The following is a 24552-nucleotide window of genomic DNA, read 5'->3' as shown; positions in this document are numbered from 1 at the left end:
ATTTTTCGAACTGTCATAGTTTGTCACATTTCACATTTTAATGTATTCAATCAATTGAACAATTGATTATGCGAAATTGGCACTTTTGTGCGCTAATGTATTAAAATTTATCGTTTGCACTTGGACGCGCATTCGATTGATCGGCCTCCTCCTCTTTCATTTGCTTGTACAGGGAATACTTGACAGCCGTGAAAAGCCATTGAAGTGCTGGAATCAGAGAAAATTGGACGAGATAAAATTTTAATTAGAAAAAAACTTCGTTTAGAATTGATTTTATTACAATTAAAAGAAAAACACTAAATTTCAAATAAAAAATTTGAATACGCCATTCATGCAAATGATACGAACCTGCTCCAAGAGCGAAGCTGATGAACAAAACGTAGAAAAGGGCTGCACCGAGATTAGCAGCGCTGGCGGCTTGTTCTTTGTCGGGAATAAGTTCATGAATTTTTTCGCCAAGTGTAAGTCCAAGAATCGGGATGATCGCCAATGCAAGCAGAATTAAAGCATAACAGATCATTTCAAAAATGACGCCTGGAACCATGAAGCTGGTCGATTCCTGTCGATAATGGTGAAAAGTTGGAAGAACGAAAATAATGTGAAAATCTGTTTCGTAATATTTTCTGTTGAAAATATTCTCATTTGGTATTTTAATTCTACTTTCAAATCAAACTGAATTCGTTGAATTATATCATTTTTGGAATTTCCAAAATTTATCCTTCTTTCATTCAAAAAAAAAAAATATCACGCAATTTAAATTCATCAATATTGAAATCAATTGAAATGTTTTTTCTTGCGTTTTCACTTACGGTATGGACGCCATAGACCCAGCAGCCGTGAACACCAAATAGCAAGCCTGTAATGAAAATGTTTCAATGTGTGATTTCGAAATTACCCAATATTCAAACACGGGAAGAACGAAATAAATTACCGTAAACCAAAAATGAACCAAAAGTTAGACCGCTAACCTTGAGGAGAAAATCCAATGCCCACAAAGTCAATTGAAAGTATCCAATTACCAAGCCACCAGTGCGCAGATCGAAACAGCAGCAATACGCAAGTTTGAGATCGAAATCAACCATTTTGGGTTTCTTTCTGCAAAAAATAATAATCGTAAAGCGAAAAATTCACGGTCACTTTGTCCAAAACTCACTTTCAATGGGATTTTTGAGAAAAACTTTGGCAATATCTCAGCAATTGAAGATGATTTGGTTCGGAGCTTTTAATTTTGTTTCAAGTTTAAATTTTCGATCGTTGATATGAAATTCACTTTAAATTTATTTTCTTAAACTTGTTTGCTATTTGTGGAATTTTTATTGAATTAAAATATGCTGTAAAGAAGTTTTGCTGCGTGTGATCGAGCCAACAAACGAAAACGGAATAAGTGACCGTTTGAGAAGGGTCCAAGCAAGTACCAAATTTGGTGCTTTAATACATGCGCAAGGAACTCAAACCAACTCAAACGTTGTCGTCGATGCGTTTCATATTTGATCTATCTGCAGAAGCAATCCCTTATGTCTACGATGCTCGCACACAAACTCTTTTTCGTTCTTCTCTCTTTGCAGATAGATTCGCAGTAGTGTGTGAGTGCAAAACGCGAAACCGCGTGTATTGATGTGTAGCATATGTACATAGCATTCGGATTAATCTGTCCACTCTGCGTTTGATTGTATCTTACGCTTGAAAGTGTTTGGATGTCTGTGTTTAGCGGAGATGTGGAGTCTACATATTTTGTGATTCAAATTCTACACACTTTTCACAAATGATTTGAATGATGCAAGGTTACAAAAATTTATGTTTGATTCGACCGTTGTACATTCACACCGATTCGACCGTTGTTATTTTGTGCATAAATGATAGATGCACACACTAAATGTAAAAATAAACAAAGAATTCTCTTCAAACTATTGCAATTTCATATTTCAGTCCATGGTCATCATTCGATGGCTTTCACGTCCCGAAAATCCAATGTTCATCCCAAGATACAAACCATTTTTACCACTGACAAATATCAAATATCTAGCGATTCGAATCGCCTTCTTCATTATGTTCCACAGTTGGAGATGGTTTTGCTTTGTTTTCATGAAAAAGTGCAATGATTTTTGCGATCGAATAAAAATCTGCTGTGGTTTTTACTCGAGAAATTTATATTAATTAAAGCTATAAAATTATAGAGATGGCTGGGCTTTGCGTGTTATCCAGGTCCATTAACTTTTCCATCGAAAAAGTGTGGTTGGTTGTATGGTTGGCCGACAAGCGACAAAAGTTTAAATTCGATTTATATTTTGTAAATATCAAGTGGAATTATTGATAGTAATCGTTTCACACCTAATTCATTGATTGTAAATGAAGACAATACCAGAGAGCTTGAATAACACTTCCTATGTATATAGTGCTGCAATTGCCCAGAATATGAAATTGAATCCACCCATTGCGCTGAAATAATCAAATCAGAATGAATCCTTTCCTTCAATTTTATTGAAATATCTCATCAATGAATATCGTTCTGTTGTTCAAACGTTTTATTTGTGATTAAATTTCTTCGATATACAATAACAATTTACTCATTTAATGGACCAAATTTGAACTGCTGAGAATATGCGTTGGACGTGTTTCGTTGCGTTGTTAAATATCAATTTTGTAAAAATTATACGCAAAAGTGACACTCAAAAAAAATTCCTGGGTTTCTTAAGCTGTGATTACAACAACACTTGTTCCGCTTTATTGTACAGCCTTTTCCAAGTTCTACGTTCAATTACGCATCGAAACAAGTCAAACGAATATCAGCAGTTTATATATCGTACAGAATAGTTTAAAATTTCTTGAAGACTAAATTATCTTTCATTCGAGTCAAATGTTTTTTTGTTTTGTTTTACTGAATAATCATACAAGTCTAGCGTTTTCTGGGTGAACAATTACATGATTTGTACATTCTTCTGGATTCTCTTCATCAACAACATTAGCATTATTATTGGCAGCCTCGATGTCATTCTTGGATCCGCAGCAACAACGCCTGCACAAATAACACAGTTTAATAAATATCAAAATAATTAAAGCACCAGCATGAGCATAATTGCGATGTATGTCCGGGTCATATTGAGGCTTCAATTCTTTGCACCGATAATTTAACAATTCCGTCATAGATTCATGAAACTTTTGACTTCCTTTAACATGATCAACTCCACATGCTGAAAGATTTAAAAATCTTAAAAATTTGAATAAATAATAATAGAACAATATTGTCTGCTAGATACACTTGTGTGTTGACTACAGGTCAATGACAATGAAAATCATCTTACAGACAAATAATATTGCTCTTCTGACTGAGAAATATTCAATAATATTTACTTGAACACAATCCGATAAATCGGGATTCTTCATTTTTAGCCGCTCCTTCGCCATCGTATTTTTCAGAGCGCAATGTAGAGTCAGCCGCACAAATCGAACAAAATTCTTCATCAAAGTACATAGGAAAGCATTCTGCTCCGCATTGGATAAATCCCGAATCACAAATTCTGTCACAAGGATATTTTTTTATCATAAATAGTTCAATTTGGAATAGCGAAAATTACAAAGCAAATGACTCACTCAGACTGACTTTTGCACAATCCAAGAAGTAGAAAAATTATACCCAATTTCAACATTGTTTTCACAAATGTGTTGGTATTTGGTTTAAAGAAATACTTGACTGAATTTATATTAGCTGAATATGTTCATTGGTCAATGAATCGCAATTAATCTATGAAAAATATTCCAATATTAGCAAAATAATCTAGTTTTGAAATGGAAATGGGCGGAAACAATGCGATGCAAAAAATGCTTAGATGTGTTTGACGTGATAACGGTTTGACAGAAGCCTTCATTTTGTTTATTCTTCATTTAGTTCAAGCTTATGATGCTGTGTTTCGTATGTATATGTGCAGTGTAGATCACACGGAAAATACAAATACATATAAAATCGATTCAACCCGACGCTTTCAATCGACGCACGCGGTCAGCTTTCATAATCCGTTGAAATTGTCACTTTGTTTCGTTTATTTTTTGCCAAACGTTCTTGTGTAGAATATCAAGTTCAACGGGAATGTTACGCGATATGTTTAAACACACTCACAACTTGCATTTGCGATTGAAGAAAATGAGAAATGACAAATATGCAAATATAGCGTAACATGCGATTTAACACAGTGAAAAAGTTCATATTTTTCTGTCGTTATTGTAAAATTTTACCTTTCATGTTTTCTATCAGATTGTACTTATCAAGTCTTGATGCTTACCTTTTATCGGCGGATATTCTAAAGAAAATGTCTCTATATTTGCCCCCAAATAATTTTCTAAGCCGACAAAATCAATATCAAAACGAACCAACATCTCTTTCTATCTTACTTCTATATTTTACTCTATTCGGTTTTATTTTCTCTCTGTAATAATAATTAACAAATCTTAACGAATTTTAACAGGAACATATTCGAATTTTTTGTTATTAATGCAAATGCAAATGATTTCTTAGCATAAATTTCAATATTGATGAGACTCAAACACATAAGTAGTTGAGCTACTGCGTGGGTGCATTCTCTGTCGGCGTGAAATAAGAACGCGCACAACCACCGCCAATATAATTAGGACTGTCAACAACAAACCAACTATGATTGCAATAATGGTGAGTGAGCCCATGTAATGATGTTCCTCGACGATTTTCTTCTTTTTCGTTGGTTTCGATTTGGCCGATTTGGTGGTTGACTCTGGCGCCGAAATAGTTGTGTGCGTGGTAGTGTCAGCTGTTGTTGTGGAAGTGGGTTTCATCGTTGTTGTTGGAATGATCAATGGCGATGTTGTCTCGCTATTCTCAGTTGTCGGCGAATCATCGGTCTCTGATGTTGCCTCTGCAGCTGATGGCTTCTTAAACTCTTCCATGTTCTCGGGTAACGGGATGACTTCAGTCGTTATTGATGCTTCTGTCGACGATGCGATTTGTTCAGTTGCTGAACTCTCTGCACCGTTGCCCATAGCATCTTTATTACTCATCTCATTTCTGGAGTTATCCAACGGTTGAACGATCAATTGCTTCAAATACTGAAAGTAAAAACCACATTCATTACCTCCAAACCAAATCATTTTTACCACATTCATTCTTAGTAATGAAAACAAGTTGTGTTTCCAAATGCAAAATTTTGTGGGAAAAAAAAACAACAAAAAAATGTACCGAATCAAATGAGCCCAATGAAAACTACGAACCTGACCGCCTAATTGAAGAGCACCCACACACCATTTTTCCTTTTCCAATCGCTTCATAATGTTTTCGTACAATTCACGAACCTCATTCGTTGTACAGTTAGTTTTGGTCACACCATCCAATGTGGCCGTGGAATTTGCCGTGCAATTGACATATTTTGTTAAAACAGTTGGCTGTTTGTATCTTTCGATGAAACTTTGCTCGGTTTGGTTGGCCGAACACCCTAATTGAATGAAAAATGCGGTAAAATTAACGTAACTCACCGAACAATCCACTATCGATTTCTTACCCGAACAATTTCCAGCGCCGAGCGATTGAGTTGAAAAATTGTAAAAAATCAAATCATGTTGCACCAATGATGTCAGAGTTTGATTTGGATTTAAATTAATTTTGGTCACTTTGTCGCCAGCATCACAGCCAGTGCAATATTCCGTGTCGTACAAAATTTGGATGCATTCGAAGACACATTCATTCGTGTTGTATGCGGATGGTTCGGTACAATTGTGTCTGATGGAGAAAAAAAAATTGAAAGAAAAAATGGCGTACATTTTGCACATGAAAAAAAAACACATACACACACTCTGTCGCTAAGAAACCGTAACAAAGCAACAACAAACGCATTTTTCTAACGATATGCTTACCCTGAAACAAACCAACTTTGCTCTGAACACATTCCAACGACAAGCAAAATAAAAATGGATTTAATCATATCTTGATCGGTTTGTTTTTCCTCTTATCTCAAAAATAAAACTAAAACTTCAACGTTGTGCACAAGGTATTTATGTTTGTTTCAAATAAAATGTCGTTCCAATGATTTTCAATAGATAAAATTGGGAGCAGCGATTCTGAACGCTCTGACTAATTACAAAGACACAATTACACTGACCAAGTTATCGACAAGCGCACCGGCGTTTTACATGTGCCTATCAGATTTTTTCAGACAGAAATGTCAGCACGCACGCATTGCACCAATTCGAATAAAGGCGAACGCACGCACACAACGATTGAAGTAGTGCGGCGGTTGGTATTCTTTCAGGCAACAACAGCGAACAGGACTGAAAAGCGAAATGAAATACATCGTTTTAGCGCGTAGCTGCACACATCTACAGACACATTCTAATTCAGTCGCTTGTGTTTCGCACACTGTCAACATCTCTGTGTGAGAGCTGTTTATATTTTCGCTATGCAATCAATCTGCTGCAAGTCAAGTTATTTTGTTCTAAATACAGAATGTTGTCGTCACCACGACAAGCATACACATACCGATACGGATCAAAGCAGAACAAATCAGATGGTGAGGTTAAAAGTGTTGTTTGAGTGTTTTTTTCTCGTGCGACGACAACGACGACGTGATGCAAATGCCGCGATTTTATAACATCAAGCAAATTTCAGAGTGTGCTTCAGCGGCACGTTCTTATTATTTGTTATGGTAATAATGTTTATGAAACCATACATCCTCTAGAATTTCACTGTTCAGAAAAAGAAATAAACAGAAAAAATAAATGAACAACGTTTCGTTATGGTCTTGGGATCGACTTAAGAAATCCTTTTTTTTTTTTTTAAATTATTAACAGTTTTTTGGCATTTTGTTTTCTTTTCATTTTCTTCTTCGTCCACTTAAAAGCTATGTTTTGTAATAACAAAAAAAAAAAATCACTAACAATAAGGCGAATTCAAAATGTTATGACGAAGTGTCATACTTCGAGTCATTGAATAAGAATATTTTCTTTAATGAAGCATTTCAACAATTTCCAATTGTTTGCATTTCAGTTTTTGTTTTTGCTTTTTTTTCTCTTCAGAATTTGTTTTTCCGAAATTATTGTATCGAATTGTGTTTTTCCAAGCAAGTGTTTTTGTTTGTTTAAATCGATGCTAGTAAAAAAGATCGCAAAGTACATAATTAGATATGATCGAATATTCAAAATATTTCGACGCCTTAAATACTCTCTAACGAACGCACAAATATATTAACATTGAACAATCTATTGATTATGAATTATTTATACGAATTATTTTCATTTCTTTTGCAACATTTTATGCTGTAGCTGGCCACATTTCTTTAGTCAGTTCCTCATTTCCATGTCGCCATATCCATTACGATGCATATGGGTTCTAGTGGAACACAACGAGTTATTATGTTATTGTGAATTGATGCACATTTCAGTCTTCTTTTTTTTAATTTTGAAAAATATGCTGCCACACATCTTGATGCACTTGAATGGTGCAACATGGTTTTTATTTACAGAAGGCTTGAACTGCCCGCATTATTGGATGATATCGCTTTCAATACCTCCTCCTGCAACGTTGATGGCGGATCAGATAGAATATCGGTCGTTGTTGACAAATAACGAAGCTTGTCCGAAACAGCTACAAATACAAGAAAACAAATTGGATTGGATTATCGAGGCTCAATGACCGATTTTCAATTCATTCAAAAATTGCACAGAAATTTGATACACTTTGAAAATATTTACTCGTCTGATTCGAACTTCAACAAGTAGACAAATATAATTTAATAATGCAATGAAATCAAAATAATCAATACCTGGACGAATTTCAACTAAAGAACAATGCTGATCCACCCAAATCATCGCTGATCGATATAACTCTTCCATACTGGCCACAGAAACTGTTGCATTGTATGAATTTAAAAGGGGTTCAAAAATGAGGCCAAGCTGAAAATGGAAATGGAATTGATTTTACACTTTTTTATCATAACAATTTTCTCTGTAACGGCACAATTGAGATCGTGTCCCTCATTGGGCATTGACATGAACATTTTTTTCACTTACAATCCAAAATTTCCAATTTTGTAACGTTTTTTCTCGAATGTATTCTGTGTACATTTCCTTAACGCGACTGGTGCGTTGTCGTGATACTGGCGCTCCGTTTGCGGGAAGAACTGAGTGCAAATGACTGGAGAAAAGAATTTTGTTCATTAGTAACAAGGAAAATTTTTCAATGAATACGATCAAGAGGATTTAAATAAAAAAAAATATTTAAAGAAGAAAAAAAAAACAAAAAATGAATTCGAAAAAAAAATTAAATGAAGAGAAAACAATCAAGAAATTGTCATATAAAATCGAATTCGGACAAAATTCTCCTCAAAATCGACTCACTTCAACGAGTTATTGAGTGTGTCGCGTTCTTTGCGCAATACGTCCATTTTCTGATTGATCGCGTCTCGTTCAGTTCGTAATTGTTTAATGTATTCGGCTCCTTTCTGAAGCATAGCTGCTTTGCTTAGTTTAGCATTTGGATTTTGTTGTAATTGAGGTATCAGCGTGTGTAGCATATCAAAACCATTCTTAATGTTATAGCGACGTTTTTGTTCGGCATGAATGTGCCCAACACGTCGTTGCATTGACTCTCCGCTCGATCCGGGCGATAATGACGATGAAAGTGTCGCGGTGCTTGTGCTGGGTGAACCGATGAATTTGTTATCAGGCGATAAGGGTTGCGAGAATTGCGTTGCATATGGACTTTGGAATTGGTTAATTGGTTTTTTCTGCTGTGATTGTGACATCGTTATCTCGTTGGGTGAAACAACGTTGGCATTTTGAAGTACGTTGGACTGTTGTAAATTAGTAACTGATGAACTGCCGCCCGTCGACGTTGATGTGAGCAATTGTGCAAGGGTTTTCAGCATGGGTTCACTCGTTGCCGACTGTAGCGACGGTGTACTGTGATGTTGTTGCTTTGAAATCATTGAATTGCTTCTGGCACGAATGCGGTTTGACGCCGCTTTGGAGGCTTGATACTTTGGTATGACAAACGATTCCTCTCGCATCACAGGCAATTGCAGTGTACTATTCATCGGCAGACTTTTCGAACGGAACATTTCTTTGTCAATTGCCGCTGTGTTAACAGTGAGCTGTTGTTGTTGTTGTTGTTGTTGTTGTTGTTGTTGTTGCCGTTCGCTTAGCAATGGATTCAGTTGTGGTGTCACCGACGACGGCGATGACATCGGCAAATTTCGTTGTGGCAACTGTTGAAATGATGCACTTTTTCCCGATTGCTGTAATGAATATGGCTTGTATGCGCCAGACGATGAGCCCGACGATCCCATTTTGTACGGATCTAGTTGACTAATATCAATATCGGATGCATTCGATGGACTTTTCATCGACAACAGCGACAACAGATTTGACCCCGTTTTCACGTTGCCCGTTTGCTGTTGCAGTGCTGCTTGCATTTGCGGCTGTTGTGTCGTATTTGACATCATACTCATCATATTTGTGCTCATTTGGTTTTGTGGCATATTGAAATTATTAGATGACGTTAAATTTAATGCATTCACATAGCTGTTTGTTGACGGTGATTGGACATTTTGCGTGCCTAAAAAATTTGTACTACTATAAATTGATGTGGCGCTCATTGCGTTTGTGAGTTGCGCTGCCTGTTGCTGCTGCTGCTGTTGTTGTTGCATCTGAAGCTGGTTTCGATTTTGTTGAGACAACATTTGATTGTACAGATTGGTTTGATGCTGTGTGGGTGTCGATTTATCATAATTATGTGGCTCTCGTCGACCAAACAACTGTGAACGAAGACCACGCTCTTTGATCGGTACTCGCTTCTTTGCTCCCGTCAAATTCGATAGATCATTTTGTGGCTGAATCCCCGCCGCATTTGTACTCGCACCCATGTATGCGCTGCTTTGATTGAGCATTGACTGAGATGACACCACATTACCATACTTTGATTGGCCCATACTTTGCTGTTGCATTGCTTGCGTCTGTGAGATATTGCTCTGATATGGCAAGACTGAGGCTTGGGTTTGTGTATTGAATGGCAGCATGTTCGGTGAATTTTGCGATTGTTGCATCGTTCGCTCATCGGAAGCACATATCAATGGATCGTTCAACTGATTGCGGGCATTTAAATTTGTGACATCTGTGATTGTCGCTTGCTGCATCATAGTCGATTCCATTGAATCTGAATCTGAAAATTGAAAATGATTTCACAGTTTTAGCTCGTGAAAATGAATGAAGAAAAAGAATATATTTGATGTATACCCATAATAGATGGAAAATCATAAGACATGTCATTTCTGTACATGCCGTCGTCGCTAACCTCTTCTGGCACAGGCGCTAAACGCGATGATAAATGACTATTGATGAGGTCTACGGCGAAAAAACAAACGAAAATTCAGTTGAGCTATTGTAAATTGACAAATATTGTGGAAAAATTCAACTGAAAAACGAACATCTTACCTTGTAAATTGCCTTCATTCATAAAATCATCCAGATTTGGCTGTAGCGGCCCTAAGCTTGGCTGAATAAAATCAGCGATACCAGCCCTTGCTGTGGAAAAAAATCGCATTGAATTATTATGATTGACCTTAAAAGCTTATTTATTGATTAGACACTAGACAAATTATTCAAGTTGGTGAAATATGAGAAATACCGATAAATCAGTTCAACTTGGGCTTAAAAAAAAGTTCGATCCCAAGGCTAAACTTGAACAAAAATGATAAAAAACCCCGAAAATAGGAGAAAAAAAAAAACTCGTAACATACCTATTTCACGTGGATCCGGGAATGGGAACGGTGTCGAATTAATGGTTGAGAATAATGTATCAGCTGTCCAGCAGTAGTCATCAATACTCATTAAATTCTTATCACTTGTTGCCGGCGACCAATCAAAAACATCGATTTCGCTAACCTGTAACAAGAAATGAAAATTATTACATCGAAACAAGAAGAGATTGGATCGATTTGGTTGCGCGTGTTTGTGTGAATGTGTGAGATATGATAAATTCCACGCTATGAAACAAAAGGCGGTCGTTACTCAACTGTATCTAGTATAGCGTTGGCGAGTCCACGGTTACGATAAAACTTTCGCCATTTCATGTATTCGGCTTTAATAACATCGAATTGACGCTTCCAATATTTGCCTTCGAGCACAACCGATTCGGGCTTACTGTGCAAATCAACATCAAGCGGTGATGCAAACTGACACACTGGCGTTTTCTTTTTCATTATGACTGTAAACACATGACGACGATGGTGGCAACGGCAACGGAGAAATAAACGTAAATGTAAATGAAAAAAAAAAACTCTAATTAGTGGCAATAACACAACCATTGATGAGATAAATACACAGATTTCAACTTACATTGCATGTGCCAACACCTCCAAATCAAATTGTTCAATCGGATTTTATCTTTCCAACGCAGGCGAATACCTTTAAAACTGTTCCATTTGGGCGATGTCAACTTTTGCCTGTAATTAAACGAAAACCATAAAACAACTTGACTTGATGATAAAGCAACGCGGCTGCAGACAGAATGAAAATGTGATTTTTTTTTCCTGCCCAGAGGAGGAGATGAAGGAAAACAAAGTTCGCCAAGTGTAAAACAAAAGTTATCGCTGATTAAATGGAAGCTGATAGCGATTTGCATCCTTAGAAAATGATTAGGTTCGGAATATTTGTAAACTTTGAACCCGTCATAAAAACTGCTGAACCTCAAATTCGCCAACCTTATTTTTTTTTAACAGATAACGCTTTGTCGAATTCCATTCCCATTTTCAACGAAAAGAATGAATTTTTCTATTTCAATAAACCTTGCAGAAATTTTAAGCGGCGAATGAACCACAAAACACGCTGAATAATCCGACTGTATTTGTAATATTCCTCATCGCAATCATTTGTGTCGTATCTGCTTTTGATGCCACCAAATTTCACGTGCTGTTGCGGTTTTCAGTAGGATAGAAGAAAAAAAATACAGCAGCAATTATCGCTTGTGACTCGGGTGATATGGAATCTACAGGGAAAATTGATAGAGTGGCGCGAATCACGTTAAAAATAAACACGAAAAAGCATTAACCCGAGAAACGAACGCCGATTTCTATGAAAATATTGTTGTTACTCTATCACCGATACGTAGCAGATGCATACGTTCGAAGGAAAGCGCATTTGCTGCGTACATTCGTTATGAATGCTTTTTAAAGTTTTCGAGATCAAAGTGCAAACGCATACATAGAGCCCATGAAAGTAAACAAACACTGCTGAGTTTTTTTTATGCCGCTTGCGTCCACTCTCTTTCTTTTCTTCTTCTTCTTCTCTCTCTCTCTCTCTCTCTCTCTCTCTCTCTCTCTCTCTCTCTCTCTCTCTCAAAACATTCACGGCATTGAGCAAACCAAATCGAAACGAAAGGAAAGAAGAAGGAACAAAAAATTAAAAATTCGCTTCTATCAGCGAATACAGCGAGCTAAAGTGCATTCTGTCATCCGTTTATATTTGAATTTATTTATAGAAATTTTATTTAAATTTCATTTTATGTTATCGTCGAAGAATATTGGTAGCAAGAATCGACCGAATAAACAGAAACTTCGCTTCGCGGCCATTATAATGTTTGTGTTTGCTATCTCTTCTCGGGCTTATTTTTCGCTCAGTAATTTTTTTTTGCTGGTTTGTTTTTGTCGTGCGATGCCGCTGCTGCCGCCATCGAAGAGACAGCTGAATTTCACATTTCGAACGATCAAAACAAAAATGCATCCAATAAAACCGAGTGACGAATAATAAACAACAATAAATTGCCACACTAGATGCGATGAGCAGCTTTATTTCACATTCTCAATGAAGCAGTGGACTTGTCGGCACACTCGTGGATTTAGCATTTCACTTGCTTTGGCGATTCGTGAGTTGCCGAAGCATCATATATGCAGTGCACTCGATATTTAACGTGAAAACCTATATTCCGTACATCGAAGTCGGCCGAGGTATGATTTCGTTTGCGCGTAGCATAAGCAATTCACTTGCGATATAACGTGAATCCCTATATACTATATATCGCAAGTGAATTGCTTACGCGCTACGCGCAAACGAAATCATACCTTGGCCGACTTCGATGTACGGAATATAGGTTTTCACGTTAAATATCGAGTGCACTGCATATATGATGCTTCGGCAACTCACGAATCGCCAAAGCAAGTGAAATGCTAAATCCACGAGTGTGCCGACAAGTCTGCTGCTTCATTGAGTTTCACAATTGACTGTTTCCAGATCATTATTCTTCGCTTGAAAATATACATGGTCTTGATTTGGCGCGATAACAAAATATTTATCATTTTTTTCAAATCACTGATATGATAATTTCTTTTAACTTTTTATCACAGCGTGGATTTTGTTTTGCCATTTTTGCTATTTTTGTCGCGCCCAGATAAGGCGTGAAAGAATTCCATTGTTACAAAAGAGTACCATCGAGAATGATCGTGACCAAAACAAACTCGTTGTGCGCACGTTTCTGATGTTGCGATGCAAATTGCCAATGAACAAAAAGAGCTGACAAAACTAGGAATAATTTCAAAAGCCTTCTGCACGCGAAATACTAATAGTTATGTTAAGATAATGGCGATAACACAACTTGATAAGAAATGAAATACTGTTTTCCGAATATGTTTGTGGGCAAAAAAAAAACGCGTAAAAAATCATCGGAACCAATTCAATTGGCATTTACTGACGTACAAACACAAAATACGCCGAATAACGTACGCACACACGTTTTGAATGGAAAATTAGATTGCTCATGTGTACTTGAAAAGGTTGTCCAGCAATCTGCTGATAATCTCTCAAGAAATTATCAACGGATTGTATGCGCCTTACGCTGGATATTTATCAACTATTTGGCATAGTTTTTGTTGTTGCGCTGTCTTGATTAAATTTATTTCAACTCGCGTGTCACTTAATTTTCGAGTGTAAACATCTTCTTGTGGCGTGAGAGGTAGGTAATAGATTACCATGCAAAAAAAAAAAAATTAATACGACACTCTCAAGTGCCAATTGAATAATCGAGAATATATGTTTTATGAAGCGATAACCTTTTGGGATCAAAATGGTATTTCTCTCTCCCTATCTCTTGAATTGATATGAATTCATGTCATCGTTAGCTCCCTCAGTCAATCGATCGACTGTTGTCATTTCCCGCGCTTTGAACCGTGTGTATGCGCCTGCGCGCACGGAAAATTCCCAATTTTAGTGTATTCTAATTGGATTTGTCTGTAGATCCCGTTTTTTTTTTGTGCTTGTTGCCCTTCGGATCGAGTCGACAAATGCAAGCAAACCACTAAAAATGGCTATATCAATTCAGTGTTGGACTATTTCTTGTCCAGAGTTCAAATATGCAAACGAATCGTAATCAGAGTTGCCGTTATCGCAACAAACAACCTTTCATTTGGGGCCTATGACATTAAAGTAGCGACACATAAAAATTGGCGATGAATTTTGTGTTGCATAGCAGCAACAACAGTAGCAAAAATAATAATGAGTCGTGATTGAACTAGAATGAACTTTTAGATAAGAATTGTGGAGAGTGGTATTCGTGTGCAAGTGACTCACCTGTAAGCTAGGTTCATGCATTTGAACAGTTTCGCCAGCGAAATGTCGATTACAGCATTGTTTGGCCGCGCACTTGTTGCAACGATGGCTTGGCTGCGATTGTTGATGCCCGATAATGCGACCACATCGGTGCATGTGTTCAATGGAACGATGGCACCACTCTCATCCGGATCGGGCATTGGCAATTCGGAGTCTTCGTCATCCTGTGCTTCAGCCTCAAAGTGTGACACCATAAAATGACCCGAATGTATAATCTCTTTTTCCTGTTTGTCCGCCATTTTTGCACTATTCCGAAGTGCCGATGAGGTTGGCGTTGGCGGTGACGGTGCCGATGCGGATGTCAACCAACTGTCCCGTAGTAAATGTGACACACCTTGTGCCATTTTGTCTGTGTCAAAAGTTTTTTGGTTCACGTTCACTCTGCTCTCGAGTACAACTCTTATCAAATCTACACACCAAATGACGTACAACGAAAAAATTAGAACTTTTTCAGAAATTGACGCACACTAATCGTACGATCGAACAAAAAGTACGCAAAAGCCATTCAACATCAATCAGATGGTTCTGGATCGATCAATTGTTTCTGTATTTGTAAATGATTTTAAAAGCGAAATATTTTCTTATCGATTCTTTATTGGGCCTGAACTTGAAGTGATCGATTCTTGATACACAAAGCGATCGAAGCACATACTTGATACAAAACGATTTCGGCGGTCGCGCCAATCTACGCAATTATATTCACAAATCGTGCGATGTTTTGCATGAATGTCGAAATCAAAGAAAAATTAAGCTTAGATGTTTTCGTTTACACACAGCCCATCGGCCGACCGAGTTAATGCATTTCAAGCGTCACAAAAATTAATTTAATGTTCAATCCATCATTAGACACACAAACACAATCTCGTAATCGAACGAAAAATTGTATTTATCACAGTGCAATGAACAGTGTAAATAAATTGATATGGGTTTTTAATCACAGCCACTATCACACAACGAACAAACTACAAACGAAAAAAAGAAGCAATCACATCTCTTTTTTGCTATTCAAACTGCGGGGCTTGTCTTGACTAGTATTCGATGTGTATCCGATTCACAGCTGCACTGTCGACATCATTAATCTCAATTGAACTATTTATACAAAAACACAAACAGAATCACTATTTTTTTTCCGTCTCTCCTCTTCTCGGCTATTTGTTGCTTCTCTACTATTCTGTTGTTCTTTTTTCGTTCCTCTAGCTCGGTCGAGTGTTTGCGCTTACAGTGAGTTCTCGCCACGAGAGAGTAAATATGTAATAATTTATAATTATCTAGCGGCTATGACTTGCTGTTATATCCTATAGACTATAGCAGAATGTGTGTATCTATTTCGAACACACGCCATATCGATGCCTCCGTCTAAATCGCAATACAAAACGAACATGTGTCTTTATTTTGCGCGCTCTTTGGCGAACGAATGAAGAGCAACAGAAGAGTATTGTGTGTGTGTGTGTGTTTTGTTTTTTACTTTTCTCTTTCTCGCTCACTGGCTACCCGCACTCTGCATACTCGATATTCATTCATTTGCGGTGGATTGGCGCGGTTTACGTAAACATTGTGCGTGTATTGGTTCCATGAATCATTTTTATTTTTCTTTTGATTTCAATCAAAAACCACACACTACCGAAATATTTATGACGATGAATTTGAATATCAAAGTATTTTTTTCGTATATTTTCTTGTTCAAAATAAAAATGAATTCCACGAGCTCAAGTTAAAAAGCGGCGGCCACACAATCTGGATCGCCCGTGTGTTATGATGACTATAGTCGTCAAATTAAATCGCGCGCACCGACGACGTTCGAAAATATCTGATAATAATTCGAATGAAAGAAAAAGAAATAACAACGACAGTGAAGAAAAAATACCGAGGCGAAACAGTATGGAAGAAGATGAAAGAGCGACTGCGACAAACAGCGGCTGATAAATATTCATTTACTATGCGCCAAATGCTTTTTTTTTGTTTTTGTATGTAAAACAGCAGCCCAACTAAGCGCAATACGATTGGATGAAGGAAAAAAAAATTGCGTTTCGAATCGAATGAAAAGTGCACACATCAAAATGATATGGGCCAGTGTGTGTTGTTTCGATTTTCAACTTACGCGACAATTGAATCACTTCTGTCACACAAACACTCATTGCTTTTTTGGCTCGTCAACTTCGTTGCCTTTTTTTATGTCATTCTGTCGTCTTAATCGCAACGCGATATCAGCAATTGAAACGACAATGTCGTCGACGACGACGACGACGACGACGACAATAACATATCACAAAAACAAAAACAATCCTGATAAATTCAAATCGCGAACCAAAGGAACAGATAATCGTAATTGCGTTTGACTGTGTAATATTCGTTCGACTGTTAGTTTTTTGAAGGACTTATTGCATGCTTTTTTGTTACAGGGACAAAGCGACAGCGATAACACATCGAAGCAAATGTCATACATTCGACAGAAAAACAATAAATACCATATTCTAATTTCGGGGATTGTTTTTCTCTCTCTCTTTCGCACTCTGTCTCTCTCGTGTGGTCTTTATGCGGTCTGTATATTTCTAATGTTCACCGTTCTATTCGCTTTATTGGTGTACTATACAGTCCGCGTGTTCAGTTTACAATTCATCGTACGGTTTCTGTTTTTTTTTTCCTCTTCTGTTTCACCAGTACGTTTCCACTACCAAAATAAACAGATCCAAAGTCCTATAACAACAATTTTCACTTTGTACACGATATGACTTTTTTCTTTCTTTCACTTATTTTTCGGCCGCAGCAATTGTCATTTGGTCACATTTGTACACCGTTCACTCGTTTATTACGTTGCGACAATGCACGCTGTCAATTTACATCGAACAACCAAAATTGATAGAAACGGAATAAATTCGTACAAAATAGGCACATAACAAATTGAAAATGAACAGAAACCAACAAAAAAGACCTCTCGACTATCTCTGGTGTCTTGTCGTGGTCGATGATAATAACTCGCTCACCGTCTGTATCGCTGCTTCGCTGCTGCTGTGTGCGTGTATAGAACACACCACTACATGTACACTTTACACGTCATCGTCTTTATTTGTCTACGTTAAAACATCGTGAACATTCGCTCAGTTTGTTTTCCTCTACGCAGACAACGGTTGTTGTGTTGGTGCTGTCGAAACACGGAAATGTCAAGTGCCAAATGGGAATTTGATGGATTTTCACTTAAACGTAGTAATAATTTTTGATGCTTTCGATTCAAACTAATGTCATCTGAATGGCATTTTTGATTGAAACATGAAAAAAAAAAAATGGAATACAATTTTTGGCTGGTTCATTCAATGCTTTGGCCTAACAATAACACTGATGATAAGCATTCATATGACACATTGATGCGATACACACACCATCTGGTGGCAAAATTCAATGCTTAAATTATTGTGATTTCTTTTCAAATTTTCAGTTGATTTCTATTGTTGTTATCGCTTTATTTACATTGGACTTGGGAATATTTTCGAAATCTTTCTGAAACTTAAGTACTTTAGTAAATCAGAGTAAATAATACGAAAACAAGCAAAGTTTTTTCCGTTTATATTTCGCGCTTAATTACTCCATGTGTCAGAAGAGCATAGGCTAAATGTCAAAGCATTTGTTGATGTTTTAACTTCATTAAAAGCTGAATTTTTTTGTATTTAGAACCATAAAAAACTGGAATCATCCACATTATCTCTATTCGAGTACAGAGACACAAATCGAAAAAAAATAACTGCACTTAGTTTTTCCAGTGATAAGAGAAAACCTCATGTTTGACACACGCTTCGCGACTTGAAGTCATTTCATATTTATATTAGTATATTACGTACTTCATCGAAAGCCGCATCGACGTAGTAGGTTTCACATTTAAAATCCGTTTATGAACAGTTTCATAGAACTATTATGTATATTCATCATTTGCATTGCATCACTCAACTAATTAATCACTTTGAGTGGAAACGATTTCGTTTGATCTTTCAGCAACTGATCATCTGACATCACACTCGTGAAATTAGCAATTTAATTCGAAATTGTCTATTTATACACTTTTTATTGAGTTATTTTATTTTATTTCACAATAAAATGTGCATATTTCTTGACAGCATGCGAACTTTAAACACACGTGTGCATTTCATAGCGATTTTCTTCCTATATTTTTCCGATCTCAATTGATTATCTGCGAAAAATATTATTTTCGATGAAAAAACATAAACTTTATGACATAAACACAAAAAAGTAGGGAAAAAACACGGCAAATTGGAATAACAAAAATTTTGTAAACACATCAATATGAAAAATGGAAAAAATGGTTTTTTTTTTCAAAATTTTATCAGTAATCACTACATCATACTACAGATTGCAACTTCGAACCTCTTTTTATTCGATCATCGTTTTGTGATTGTTTTCAATGTCACACAAAAGATCAAATCGAATGTGAATATTCTTATTTTTATCAACTTTTTCGGCTTAGAAAAGCAAAAAAAAAAACGGTTGAGAGTATGGAAAAAAACGCGTTATGTCGCGAGACCGTTCCACTCGTTTCTGTTGGTTGTGAATTACTTTTGATCAATTATGATTTTATATATTGAATAGCCATTCCAACGAGATTGTCTGGTTTTTTCATATAAAGTAGGCTTCGGACCGGTTTCAATCGGTTCCAAAGGTGAAAATGCTTATAATTTACCAACTATCATGTATATTAAACGATTCTGGTTAGAATCAGGATTGACACTCACAATATTGGCATATTTTAAGTTTCACTTACGAAGTCTACAAAATGTATTGAATTTAATGAATTATCGTTTAATTTATTCAATCGATCAGTCATTCACTGATGTTTTTCAACTAGTTGCATTAAAAATTTTAACTGACATATTTGCTAATTACCGTCCAGTCGATTTGTCTATTCGAATGAGTTTATCTCTTTTTATTTTTGTTTTGTGTAGTTGCTGTAACAACTGTACTTTTTTCTTGTATTTCAATAAAAATTCTGCATTTTTTTTTCAGGCACACCATCAACCATGGATCATTTATTTCTGGGTTCAATTGCTCACAGCAAATCATTGGATGACTTGGAAACGATTGAAAATGGTTTCTTGGCCGTGAAAAATGGCAAAATCGTGGGCATTGGAGATCGTGCATCGCTTCCAGCTGAATACTCGAGCACATTACCGGTGACAACATTAACATCGTCTCAATTTCTGTTGCCTGGTTTTGTTGACTGTCACATTCATGCACCTCAATATCCGAATATTGGTGTTGGTTTGGATCTTCCGTTGCTGCAATGGCTGGAAACGTATACATTCCCCCTAGAAGCTGCTTACAAAGACAATGATTTTGCTTCGAAAGTCTATTCAGCGGTTGTTCGTCGAACGATCAGCTGTGGTACGACACTGGCCTCGTATTTTGCCTCCAATTACAAGGACAGTTCATTGATCTTAGCCAAGGAAGCTGTTAAACAAGGTCAACGAGCTCTAATCGGAAAGGTTTGTTCGAATGCCTCATCACCCGATTATTACATCGAAAAGACAGAAGATTCGCTGCGAGATACTGAAACATTCATCAATGGTGTCATCAATCTGAAAAGTGCGTTGGTGAAGCCGATCATCACACCACGTTTTGCATTGAGTTGCACATCCGAATTGTTGACGGGATTGGGTGGCTTGGCGACCAAGTATGATTTACACATTCAGTCGCACATTTCGGAAAATTGCGATGAAATTAAAGCGGTCAAACGTATGTTCCAGAAGGGTACCTACACCGAAGTCTATGAGGATAATAAATTGCTGACGCATAAATGCATAATGGCCCATGGCGTTCATTTGGAAGATGCCGAATTGAAACTGCTCAAAAAGTACGACACGGCAATCGCCCATTGTCCAACATCAAATACAAAACTTCGATCGGGCTTTTGTGATGTGCGCAGATTGTTGAATGCAGGCATCAAAGTTGGATTGGGCACTGATGTTGCCGGTGGACATAATGTTTCCATTCTTCTTGCGATTCATGGTGAGTGTGTACGATTGGTCGTTTTTTTAGAACATTCAAGCCATAACTTCGGTGTACAATGAAACAAAATTGGTTTCTGCCTTTCACATGATACTTCTCTCATGACACATGATACTTCTTCTATTGTTTTTTCCCCTTTCAAGATGCTTTGAACGTTTCGCTCAGTTTGAATATAATCAAAAAGCAAAATATTCTCGGCACCGGCCAAATCCAACACCCAAGCGACGATTGCAACAAGGATTATCAGGCATTGGAATACAAGAACGCTCTATACTTAGCTACTTTGGGTGGTGCACGTGCGTTAGCCCTTGACAATGTGTGCGGAAATTTTGCAGTTGGAAAAGAGTTCGATGCTCTTTTGGTTGACATTTCGAATAAGCCATTGGATTTGTTCGACATTCCATTATCCGTAGCCGAAAAGTCCAGCGCATCACACAGCCGCTTGGACAAAATGATCCAGAAGTTCCTGTATGTCGGTGACGATCGCAATATCAACAAGGTGTTCATTTCAGGAAAACAAGTGAAAAATCACTCCGATTAATTGAGAGATGTTGTTTTATTTGTTTTTGTAATGCTGCTTGGAGCCTACAGACAAATGTGTAACTTAAGTTAGTAAATCTTATCATTCTAAATGTTGGTTGCTACAAATTTTCGTATTGATCATTGTATTTGGCTGCTACTGCATTTCTAATTTTATTGTTGTTGTTTCGTTCACGTTGTTCAACGAGACACAGAGATAGAGATGTATTTCAATAACAGGATTGTTGTGTAAATAAAATGAAATTCTAGCCCACATCAAATGTGTGTTTTTTTTCTTCTTCATTAAAACAATATCATATATATCGAAAATAATAATAATAATACATTGTTACTTGCTTAGAAAAGTGTTTTTGTTGCATTTTTGAGTAGTGAATGTGTATAAACGTTGAAAAGGTGTTAGCGCAGAGTGGTCGCTATATGTTGTTTGTTTTGATGAAGATCTTAAGAAAATTGGATTAGCAAATAAATGTGTTTGTTTGTGTGTGTTTTTGTTTTGTTTGCAAAGCCTTTTCGCAAAGATTTGATCAATATCTTTGATTCAGAGTGGCTGGTTGAGTAAGGGCACGTCCAAAATTGAATGCGTGCGTGCGTGCATGTGATGTGTGTGTGTGTGTGTGTGCAAATTTTAGAACAGATCGGCAACATTGGCTGGCATTTCCTCGATACGAGTATTGTAGAAGGTCTCTATGTCTTGTAGCGTACGCTTATCCTTTTCAGTCACAAAATTAATTGCAACTCCTTTGCGGCCAAAACGACCACCACGTCCAATTCTGTATTGGATGAAAAAAAAAACATGATTAGGGACTTCAATGTTGGAAATGTCAATAGCCTAGCATGATGAATGCCAAAGTGCTTGAATACGAGATTACTTGCTATTGGCGAAAAGATTGAACTTTTTAAATTACCTATGAATATAATTTTCACGATTCGACGGTAAGTCATAGTTAATGACCAATGAAACTTGTTGCACGTCAATGCCGCGAGCCAGCAGATCCGTGGTAATCAACACCCGAGACGATCCGCTTCGGAATTGTTTCATGATTAAATCACGTTCGCGTTGATCCATATCTCCGTGCAATGCCGACACAGTGAAACTGTTTGCACTCATCTCTTCGGTCAAATAGTCGACTTTGCGTCGGGTATTACAGAATATTACGGACTGTGTAATTGACAGCGTTTCGTATAAATCACATAAAGTTCCAATTTTCCAATCTTCTCGTTCGACATTCACGAAAAATTGTTTGATGCCCTCCAACGTGAGCTCTTCCTTCTTCACCAGAATTCTAACTGGTTCGCGCATAAAATATTTGCTCACATCAAGAACATCGTTCGGCATTGTGGCTGAAATTTGCACACAAATTGGTGATTAGTTTGTTATACAATCGAATGATGTTCAACTTAAAAACTAAACGAAAATCGGATAATTTTGAAGGTTCAAAATTGGGGAAAAGAGACCTCAGAGAGAATCGACTGGATAGAATTAAAATTTGAAAGAATTTATGTTGATTTGAAAAGTTGAATAGACATCTGCGATATTTTCGAAAGATTTAATTTCAACAAATTACCTGAGAGTAGAATCACTTGAACATCGGAAGGTAATAACTTGAAAACATCATAAATCTGATCTTTGAAACCGCGCGATAGCATCTCGTCGGCTTCATCGAGTACGAAGAGTTTGATTGCTTTAGTGCGAAGCACTTTACGACTAATCATGTCGTAGACACGGCCTGGCGTACCAACCACGATGTGCTGCGTTCCCATGTCTAATTTACGCATATCCTCTTGAACATTCGTTCCGCCGATGCAACTGAAATTTTACAACAACAACAACAGAAAAAAGTTGATTTTGTTCCGAAATTGCCCGAATCAATGCCACAATAAATTTGAAATCTATATTTACGCCAAGCATTCAGCGTTCATGTAGTCTCCGAGTGCGATCACAACTTTTTGGATTTGTGTAGCGAGTTCGCGTGTCGGTGCCAAGATCAAAGCTTGGCAATCGAGAATGGATGTGTCAATTTGTTGTAGAATTGCAATGGAGAATGTAGCCGTTTTTCCCGTTCCAGACTGTGCCTGAGCAATAACATCGCGACCACGAACACACGGCATAATAGCACGCTGCTGAATTGCCGATGGCCGCTCAAAACCGTATCCATAAATTCCTCGCAAAAGTTCCTCCTTTAAATTCATGTCATCAAAATTGTCAATAATCTCACTCCAATTACTCTCAATGGCACCGTCCGGCTCCATACCAACCGGGTGAAACATATCAGAATCATTGATTGAATCATCATTTCTATAGACCAAAATAAATACCCGAAAAAAATGAGCAAACAATTTTAAAAAACATCGCAGTATACTTTGGAAAGAAAAAAAAATTCAAAAAAAGTTCATTTCAAATGTTATCGATTTGTTGGCTAAATTTAAATAAAATCGAACAGTGACAACCAGAACAAAATAGGGATCTCGCATTAACATTTGCATTTTCACATGAAAAAATGCCATAGCAATTGCTTGCCAACGTAAAATGCAACAAATTTCGGACAATAAATGCACAGTAAAAAATACAAAAGACGCCATATTTATCACGGTTATATGCAGAACAGTGATGTCGCCGCTGCCACCGCTGCCACAGATGCACACACTAAGAACCCATCACAGAACGTCTCAGTCTCTCTTTCCCTCATTCACTTTGACTTTGCGAATTGATTTTTAAAGGTTTTCAATCAAACACGAAAAACTGCACCGGGTCAATAATTTTCTTGTAAAGGCATGACACTCATCAAAACAAACACTTTATTACGGCAAATGTATGGCAAAATTACCTTCGATCATACAAATGGGACATTGTTCAGAAATTGCAGCTGAAAAATGTATGGTCAATTTGGTTATAAAAATATTCTTCTTGTTGTAGAACACTTTTCTCTTCGTTCAAAATTCCTGCTTCTGGTTGTTTTGTGTGCTATAATTGCACTGGTGAAAGAAAAAGAACTCTTTTTGCGCTGTATATGTGTAATTGTGTATCGAAAAACGTCTCTTTTCCAACAATACACAGAGCGAAACGCGACGTTAAATGCTCACAACACATGCATGCACAAGCACACTAAACACATTCACTCACTCACAACGGCGCCGAGTGTTAGCATCCACAACACACCGAAGAATATTATTGGCAATCAACTCCAATAAACAATGTTTGTTTTTTGCTCTCTCTCTCTCTCTCTCTCTCTCTCTCTTCTCTCTCTCTCTCTCTTCTCTCTCTCTCTCTCTCTCTCTCTCTCTCTCTCTCTCTCTGTCTCTCTCTCTCTCTATCTCTCTCATTTGGGTCGAAAGTGTACACATTCACACTCTCAAACCGTTGACGGACGCATATGAAAATTGCATATATTCGCGTTT

At 37.1% G+C, this 24552-nt stretch overlaps 5 protein-coding genes across 11 annotated transcripts; 1 reads left to right on the top strand and 4 right to left on the bottom strand.

Annotated features, from left to right (window-relative positions):
• On the bottom strand, nt 1-1448 carry LOC129567323 (uncharacterized). Its single transcript, XM_055444095.1, has 5 exons — nt 1154-1448; nt 932-1095; nt 810-856; nt 349-559; nt 1-207 (listed from the first exon to the last, which is right to left on the bottom strand). Exons 2-5 carry the CDS (start codon nt 1080-1082, stop codon nt 101-103), a joined length of 516 nt encoding a protein of 171 aa, XP_055300070.1. The 5' UTR covers nt 1083-1095; nt 1154-1448; the 3' UTR covers nt 1-100.
• A 2923-nt stretch (nt 1449-4371) lies between these two features.
• On the bottom strand, nt 4372-6694 carry LOC129567321 (uncharacterized). Its single transcript, XM_055444094.1, has 5 exons — nt 6494-6694; nt 5872-6285; nt 5520-5737; nt 5233-5453; nt 4372-5070 (listed from the first exon to the last, which is right to left on the bottom strand). Exons 2-5 carry the CDS (start codon nt 5937-5939, stop codon nt 4516-4518), a joined length of 1062 nt encoding a protein of 353 aa, XP_055300069.1. The 5' UTR covers nt 5940-6285; nt 6494-6694; the 3' UTR covers nt 4372-4515.
• Nucleotides 6695-6747: 53 nt separating this feature from the next.
• On the bottom strand, nt 6748-18790 carry LOC129567318 (carbohydrate-responsive element-binding protein-like). Of its 6 annotated transcripts, none has more exons than XM_055444087.1 (11): nt 16706-17741; nt 14569-15016; nt 11347-11453; nt 11025-11215; nt 10749-10893; nt 10444-10533; nt 10246-10353; nt 8350-10171; nt 8023-8146; nt 7776-7905; nt 6748-7597 (listed from the first exon to the last, which is right to left on the bottom strand). In XM_055444087.1, exons 1-11 carry the CDS (start codon nt 16740-16742, stop codon nt 7470-7472), a joined length of 3330 nt encoding a protein of 1109 aa, XP_055300062.1. In that variant the 5' UTR covers nt 16743-17741; the 3' UTR covers nt 6748-7469. The 6 variants fall into 6 exon arrangements, with proteins under 6 accessions (XP_055300062.1, XP_055300059.1, XP_055300065.1 ...); XM_055444084.1 differs by lacking the exon at nt 16706-17741 and adding an exon at nt 16472-16506; XM_055444090.1 differs by lacking the exon at nt 16706-17741 and adding an exon at nt 15260-15286.
• On the top strand, nt 18009-21416 carry LOC129567319 (guanine deaminase). Of its 2 annotated transcripts, none has more exons than XM_055444091.1 (3): nt 18009-18461; nt 19615-20616; nt 20760-21416. In XM_055444091.1, the coding sequence occupies exons 2-3, from the start codon at nt 19629-19631 to the stop codon at nt 21155-21157; spliced, it is 1386 nt and encodes a 461-aa protein (XP_055300066.1). In that variant the 5' UTR covers nt 18009-18461; nt 19615-19628; the 3' UTR covers nt 21158-21416. The 2 variants fall into 2 exon arrangements, with proteins under 2 accessions (XP_055300066.1, XP_055300067.1); XM_055444092.1 differs by lacking the exon at nt 18009-18461 and adding an exon at nt 19118-19270.
• Nucleotides 21154-24293, bottom strand: LOC129567320 (eukaryotic initiation factor 4A-like). Its single transcript, XM_055444093.1, has 5 exons — nt 23982-24293; nt 23057-23452; nt 22722-22963; nt 22062-22497; nt 21154-21926 (listed from the first exon to the last, which is right to left on the bottom strand). The coding sequence occupies exons 1-5, from the start codon at nt 24002-24004 to the stop codon at nt 21782-21784; spliced, it is 1242 nt and encodes a 413-aa protein (XP_055300068.1). The 5' UTR covers nt 24005-24293; the 3' UTR covers nt 21154-21781.
• Nucleotides 24294-24552: the final 259 nt, after the last annotated feature.

Source organism: Sitodiplosis mosellana, unplaced genomic scaffold, assembly GCF_009176505.1.
Source record: "Sitodiplosis mosellana isolate CC-2019 unplaced genomic scaffold, AAFC_SMos_1.0 Smas_scaffold_11, whole genome shotgun sequence".
Classification (NCBI taxonomy): Eukaryota; Metazoa; Arthropoda; class Insecta; order Diptera; family Cecidomyiidae; genus Sitodiplosis; species Sitodiplosis mosellana.
Note: the sequence above shows the minus strand (reverse complement) of the source record. Positions and strands in the feature narration are given on the sequence as shown.